Source organism: Mastomys coucha, chromosome X (genome assembly GCF_008632895.1).
Source record: "Mastomys coucha isolate ucsf_1 chromosome X, UCSF_Mcou_1, whole genome shotgun sequence".
Classification (NCBI taxonomy): domain Eukaryota; kingdom Metazoa; phylum Chordata; class Mammalia; order Rodentia; family Muridae; genus Mastomys; species Mastomys coucha.
Genome location: NC_045030.1, coordinates 93,932,467 through 93,940,592, shown reverse-complemented (window position 1 = coordinate 93,940,592; position 8,126 = coordinate 93,932,467). Strand labels below are relative to the sequence as shown.

Genomic DNA, 8,126 nt, shown 5'->3' with positions numbered 1-8,126 from the left:
ATGTACCACATCTGGGAGAGCTGTGCATCTTTGAATCCCCCAAATACAAATGTACACAAATGAGTAGTAGTTTGTGTTTTAGATCCAGCTATCAAGGATGCCTCAGAAATGTACAGACAGAAGTCATTTTATCTGAGCCCTCAGAAATATAATTAGCAATCTAAACTGATCAGTCTTTGGAACAGTTTGGTACATAAAGATTTTAAAGAGTAACGATACTGAGATCAAACAGCAGGTGATAGAGCTTTGCATGTTTGTTTTGTTATTGGACAGGCTGATTTGACCTCCTTTGACCCTTTCATTTATGAACATGACTAAGCCAGGCAACTGAAAATGTGATGTCAAGAATTTGAATGTAACATTATACAATAGTAAGATGACATATTTGGATGGCAGACTTCTCATAGTGGTTTTAAAAGTTGCCTTGAAAAATCCTTTTCTTAGATTGGACTTACAAAGAAATTATTCAAAACAAATTTCTTCTTCTCTTGCCAACAGATTCTTGGGCTGTAATGTTATCCCACAGGGAAAGTGAAAATGTTTAGTTTTGTTATTGTAAATGATAATTTAAAGCAAGATCACAAGATACTAGTAGTTTCATTTGCTTTGTTTCTGTTACCCTTTACCAATAAAATTCATTATAATGATTTTGTACTGAACACTTTGCCCCATCTTGGATTTTTTTCAAAGCATTGTAATATTTATTTTTTTAACAATGTAAGTGTTTCTTGAAAGTTCAATTTAGCATTGTTGCTTTCCATTTGTTTATGGAATAAAGTATTACCTGAAATGTACTAGGTGAAATTGAATTGAAACACAGCATATATTGGAAACAGAGCCTCATTCCCTCATAAAAGAGTTTTGTTTAAAATGTAGCATGTCCAAAAGCTTAATTATCAAAGTAAAACATGAGACATAAAGAGTTAGCAGCTTCTAATATTTTCTTCACCACCAGTTCTCTTCACACAGTTATCAGCATGTTTAATTTTCATGCATAATAGCACTAGTTTTTGTTGTCGTTTGTAAAGGGAGATTAACAGATAGTAAGTACAAACAAACCCAAACAAGCACTGAATAGAAAGGTGACAAAGAAAGAAAGACCTCTTTAATGTTAATTATAACTGCTAGGAAATTTAGACAAATTATATTATCTGTTTTCTATATGATTTGAAAGGACTTTAGTTAGTAACTGTCAGAGATTGAGTTAGGTCTTTGCTTTTTTAAAATGGGTGAAACAGCAACTTAGCATCTTGTTGGTTGCTAGCTCACTTGGTGACTCATGAAGCAATATTGCAGTGATGAAATCAAGTGTTTAAAACATCTGAAAGGGACTTAAGCTTTTAGAACACTGTATTTTGTAGATTAAAAAACAAATTCTTGAACCTGATGTCATGCCTGTAATTTCTGCACTCAGGGGACAGTGTCCAGAAGACTGTGAGTTAGAGGCCATCCAAAACCTGTGTTAAAATACATAATAATAATAACATTGTTGTTTAATGACTAAGTTGTTTTCTTGTACTTAATGATCTCTTGCCTCAAAACATGATAGGTGTGATGACCCTTTGCTTATATCCTTATTACTTTAGAGGCTAAGGCGGGAAGTTATGAGTTTAAGGTCAACCCAGGCTACATGGCACAAACCGCCAACCTCCATCTTAAAAGTAAATTCTATGGTACTTGTTGCTTATTTGCTTTGGTTGTTGTTATAATATAGTGAATTATAGCTTTCTAAGACTATAAGTTAAGTGAAGAGCTTCATATTCTCAATATATCCCTCCTCTGTGCTGAGTTGCTGGCTGGTACTCTGCACAAACTAGTTTTTACTATTTAGATTCTAGTTTCTTGAAATGCTGTGCTTGGTAACCCTTTGCCAATTTCCCATTCTGTTTCACAGAACTCTAGGTGCATGTCAGAAATTTTATAAGAATTTGTTTGATATTCTGTATCTGATAAGTTCAAGTTACAATTTAAAATAGTTTAATTTACCGAATGAAGGTATAAATAAAACTTCCTCTGAATATATTGATTCTTGTTTAAAGGTTAGTTGTACAAATGCGCTTTGCTTTGTTTGAAAGCCATAAATGGGGCTAGAAGAACCAATCCGTTGTGGTGGTTTCCTTTGAGTTTGTTTGTACCTACTTTCATGAAAGAATGATAAATGAGGAATGGGATCAGAGCAGTGAGTGAGGGCATCCTTCAGATATGGAATAACAGCACATGGAAATGCCATGATGTCGATGGAGGTTAAAGTATCTTAAGCAACACTACAGCTTTTATCAAAGGTGTAAGCCAAGCTGCTGAGAGTGGAAAGACAGAATGCAGCTATACATGTTACTTATCCCTTTCTTAACTTAACCATACTCTGACTCTGGCCTCAATTTGGCATGTGTCGTTCTTCCTCAGAATGCCCCAAGCCTTATAGATAGCCAGTAGCTCCCTTCTTAGAGCCTCATGAGGCTCTATGTCCATTTTTATGAGAGATGAGAGAACATAAGAACATAAGTTGCTTATCTATATAGCTCAGCACCTCACCTTGCTTGTCTTGTCTTTACTGTGCCTCTGTAGCAATAATGTATGCACCATCAAAGCCCGTAAGTCTTAGGGCCTCAGCTTGAATGGGAATCTACTCAACTTTTTGTGATAGCTTGTCTTTCTGTTTAACAGGTATATTTTATAGTAAACATAATGCTAATTCAAAAGTATAGACATACTATATTGTATCACCTTGAGAAAATTCAAAGAACAGGAAGGGAGAGTTAACTGAAGAAGAAAAGGGGACATTATATTTACAAGCCAGAGAGATAGGCAATGGCTGCTTCAAACCTCTGAAAAACAGTGCTTATTCAAAGTTGTCCTTGAAAACATAGGAACCAGATTTATGGTGGAGCATGTGTCCTTGTTACATGTTGTAGTATTTTTTGGGTATATGCCCAGGAGTGGTATAGCCGGGTCCTCTGGTAAAACTATGTCCAATTTCCAGAGAAACCACCAAACTGATTTCCAGAGTGGCTGTATCAGTTTGCAATCCCACCAGCAATGAAGGAGTGTTCCTCTTTCTCCACAACCTCTCCAGCATCTGCTGTCACCTGAGTTTTTTATCCTAGCCATTCTGACTGGTGTGAGGTGAAATCTCAGGGTTGTTTTGATTTGCATTTCCCTGATGACTAAGGATGTCGAACATTTCTTTAGGTGCTTCTCAGCCATTCGGAGTTCCTCAATTGAGAATTCTTTGTTTAGCTCTGTACCTCATTTTTTCATGGGGTTATTTGGTTCTCTGGAGTCTAACTTCTTGAGTTCTTTGTATACCTTGGATATTAGCCCCCTATCATATATAGGGTTGGGAAAGATCTTTTCCCAATTTGTTGGTTGCCGTTTCATATAGAACAAACTGATTTAATTTTAAGTCTAATATTTGCTAGTATTAAGCACTTCTTTTATGACAAGCGTGCTTGTAAGTACTTTAAGTGTGTTACATCACTACAGCAGTCCTATAACTCATAAAACCAGTACTACTAACATACCTATTTTATAAATAAGGAAACTGAGTATAGTTATGTAACTACGTAGTGTTCACTCAGCTATTATGAAGGTCACTCATTACTATACACTTGGTGTGATCGTCTTAACTAAAACCCTTTGATGTATAGGTTGTATAATAGTATTTTTTTATTGTGAGATTTAATGTGGGGGGCACATATATTCTTTAAGAAAAGGGAGAATCTTCTAGGAATCCCTCTGAGATTTTTTTTTTAAGGTTTTACATTTCTTTTTACTTTATGTGTGGGAATATTTTGCCTGCATGTATGTAAGTACAGCATTTGTAGTGCACACATAGGCCAGAAGAGGATGTTGGATTCCCTGGAACTAGAGTTTACAGATGGTTGTGAACGGCCATGTGGATGCTAGAATTGAACCATGGTTTTTGGAATGGCCACTGTACCTAACCATTGAGCCATCTCTCCAAACTCATGTTTTTTTCTAACTTTTAAGTTTAGAGCACAAAGAGGTAGGTAATTAAGTTATTTTGTAATCTCTTAGGAAGGTTGGTAAGGTTGATAACAGAAGGGTTTATTATTTTTGTTGGTCAGTGGTGATTTTTCTTTCTTCTGTCTCCAGGGCTGGTTGATATGTGAGGAGCCAACTTGTTGCAGTCGCCTTCGACGTCTTCCCCTTCATTTCTCCAGAAATGGGCCTCTGTGTCCAGCCTGCATGAAAGCTGTGCTTAGACCAGAGGTAACTATCGCCTAATGTTGCAGTACTACTCGAAAGACAGCAGAGGATCGTTTGTGCAGCTTTTAGCTCTGGGGAGCAGAGGCTCTATATTTGCCCTCTAAAGACATTCCTTTACCACACTTATATTTTTCTTCACTATCCAGATTCAAGAAAATACACGCTTTATATTTTTAACATATCTTAATATTATATTTATATGAAGGAGAAACATTAATTCCTATGATTTACTTATGTTTCATAATGGTGTTACAACTTCATAATTACAAAAGAGATTCCTTTGTATAAACTGCTAGTGTCTTTAGACTAAATCAAATCCCATTTTGTAAGCGTTAGAAAATCTTCCAAAACCGTTCTTCAAGGAGTTCATTTTGAGGTGGGTTTCTGCCCTCTGTGTCATTAATTTGTTTATCAGTATCTGCATATATCATTGATTCTTCAGCAAACCTTTGTATAGTTGCCTGAAGGATAATGCATAGTGCCATTAAAGACTACGAACTATGGACCATGGAATCTGGAAGGACCTCTGTAGTAATTAAGATGCCTTTTGTCCCATTCCCCCTTGGAGTACCTTCAATCCAATCAGCACTTTCCAAACTGATGAACAGAATGTTGCAGGTCCTTTGAACAAAAAGGATCTTATAATTAGTTACTGTCTAACTATTACTAAGCTAGACAAACTTAAACTAGTTCTGTAAGTCTTCTTGGACATTGCAGTGGGATCATATAGTCTACTTCACAGAATATGCCTTATTTTCAAACTATATAGGTATTTGCAGGGATTTTGTTGAAAAGGTAAAAGTTGGTGACCTATTACTTACTTATTTTTTAATGTAAAAGCAACATTCTAGTTGTCCCAGTATTTGACGTAAAATCTTTTCTCTGAAAAAGATGGTACACAGTCTAATTTTAGGAAAGTGTTTTGTTGTATTGTCTTTTTCTCTGTTCTTTTGCATATCTATATGTAATTTTGACTGAAGTCACAGTGAAGGTGTGCTTTGTAGCATTTTTCTGTGTGGCTACTTCATGCATCACATGCAATTTAACCACACTTCTCACAGTTTGGCTACTTTTTTAATAGGGCTGTACTGAAAATTTTATAGTGTTTCCCACTTAAGTGATTTTTTTCTTCATGTCAATTGTTTCATTAGGATAGTGTATTATCAATGTTCCTAAAAGTAAATATAGCAGTGATTCTTATTGCCACATAGCTTTCTTGATGGCTATCCTAGTTTTTACTGTATACCAATACCTTATGAATATTCCAGTTTGGTTGTCCTGCTAAGTTTCTTTGTTTTTCCAGACAGGGTTTCTCCTTGTAGCCCTGGCTGTCCTGGGGCTTACTCTATAGACAGGGCTGGCCTTGAACTCACAGAGATCTACCTGCATTTGCCTCCTGAGTTCTGGGATTAAAGGTGTGCACTCAGCTGAATGTACTGTTTGTAGCACAGCCTTTCACACATTTGGACGTTGCTGATAAATTATTTTCAAATAACTGGGTAAATATTAAATGTACTTTGACTTTCTAAAGCTTCAATAATTAGCATAATAATATAGGATTTTTAAATGTAGAACATGTGAGAATTAGCTGTTCTATGAATTCTTTTTGCATCAGTCTCAAGACAAGTCAACAGATAAATAAACAGAACAAAGACACATGCTGTAGAGGTCCTCATTAATCTACTTGTAGAGCAGTGGTTCTCAACCTTCCTAGTGCTGTGACTCTTTAATACAGTCCTTCAGGTTGCTGTAACCTCCAACCATAAAATTATTTTTGTTGCTATTTCATATAGCTAATTTTACTATTGCTATGAATCATTATATATATATATATATATATATATATATATATATACATACATATATGTGTGTGTGTGTGTATACATATATATATGAGACTCGTGGGGTTGTGACCCACAGGTTCTAAGGAGAATCATACTTTATGAACTGAGTTTACCTTTGAGACTTGAAATATCTAACTCATCAACTTAAGTTGGAAATTGGGTTGTTTCTTAGAAAGTCAGCTAGTTTATGTATCAATCCATAGTGAGAAAAGGATAAAAAGGAATGTAGTTAAAGGATCATTAAGCTTATGATAAACACCAGTGGTATTGTTTGTAGTAATTTCATATACTAGGTTATCTTATGATTTAGCATCACTTTTAAATGAGCCAACACAAGCATTTCAAAGTAATTTAGTTTTTTCTCTTATAGTCTACCCTTCTCCATACTGTGACATTTTAAGCAGATGTTTACCATAGGCTAAGCTACTTGTCTCTAGGAGAAGCTTTGCTAGAGTGACTGCTCAGACATGACGTTCTGGATTTACTATTTCAGAGTGTAGTGGTTAGTGAAACTGTCCTTAGCGTTTCTGAACAGGAGCCTTGAAAGTGGGACTTAGCTCATTTTTTCTGTAGTCCATTTGAATTGCTAGTAATAAATTGGGAAAGTATGACGTTTCTGAGGTTTTCTACTAGGAATAAAAACATTAATCTTTCCAAAGACGCCTAAGAAGCAGTTTTACAATGAACATTATCACTGCAATTTCTAAGGTTTTCCAAAATATCCGTTTTACAAGATTATGCTCTTCTCACTGGGTGTGATGGTGCACGCCTTTAATCCCTGCAGAGGCAGGTGAATCTTTTAGTTTGAGACCATTTGGGCCTACAGAGCAAGTACCAGGAAAGCCAGCCAGGACTGTATAGAGAAATAGTGTCTCCAAACCTTCACCCTCAAAACAAGAAAAGAAAAGATTATGCTCATCTAGTACTTAAGCTCTCAGTTACTGAGTCTCAGCTATATCTCTTATTTAATAATTATTCCGAGTGTACTGGTGCATGCTTATAATCCCAGCAATTAGATGTTTGAGACAGGGCTGCCATGAATTTGAGGCCAGCCTGGTCTATAAAATGAAATGTGATTCCCTTCTCAAAAAAGTTGTATTAAGCACCTATCCTATAAAATTTACTCAGTGTTGGGGACGTTTATGGTTATTCTACATTTTCTTATTTATAAATAGATGAATGTATTTAAAATGTGGTATATCTATGCAGTGAGGTTTTATTTAGCCATACAAAAGAAGTAATGCAATTCATATGAAAATAAGTTGAACCAGAGATTATCACATTAAATGAAACAATACAGATTTGGAAAGACAAATATCTTATATCTTCCCTGTATATAGACTCTAGATTTAAGAATACTACAGAGAGAGGATATGGGGCATCAGTATAAATATAATTAAACTTCATTGCAGGAATGTATGGAAATGTCACAATAAATTCATTGTTTTATACACGTTATTAAAAATTTAGAAAGTAGTTTAACATTGATTGTATAAAATTGTTATCTGTGGGCAAAAAAAAAGTCATTTATAAATTAAACAAATAATAATCCATTTCTAGTCTAAAACTAGTGGAGACTTCAGATAGGTTCAAGTTTGTGGTAAAACACTAGATGTTTAAGGTGCCAGTCTCATCTTCACCTAATCACTCTCTTTGTCCTGGGTTACAGTTGATAAGAAGACTTTCTAGAATTGACTTGGGATATGCAGCCTGGCTCTCCTTAAGACTCATATTGCCTGAGATATGAGCCAAAAATGGGGACGGTTTTGTTTCCAGGGCTTTGGACCTGCCTTTTCTCTGTTAGATACATTAAAATATACTTTCCGTATTCTTAAATTTTCTTTGGACTCATGGGCATTTAATGGTATACAAGTTGCTGGTTATTAAAAATACTGTGAATCTTCTCAGCTTTAAATGGCTTTAAATTCACAAGTGAAAAGTTTTATGTGTATTTATATTACTAAATAATATCTTCCTCATTTGTCCTGTTGACAAAGCTTGGACTTATCTAAATTAGATGATATTTTAATAAGGACATGGTGTTTGGTTTTC

At 35.2% G+C, this 8,126-nt stretch overlaps 1 protein-coding gene across 1 annotated transcript in view; it reads left to right on the top strand.

Annotated features, from left to right (window-relative positions):
• The window catches only part of Pola1 (DNA polymerase alpha 1, catalytic subunit), a 312,053-nt gene that overhangs the window by 195,922 nt on the left and 108,005 nt on the right, over window positions 1-8,126 (top strand). Inside the window, exon 35 of the mRNA XM_031364848.1 lies at window positions 4,117-4,233. Within this exon, the coding sequence (XP_031220708.1) occupies window positions 4,117-4,233 (117 nt within the window). The remainder of the gene's footprint in view (window positions 1-4,116; window positions 4,234-8,126) is intronic.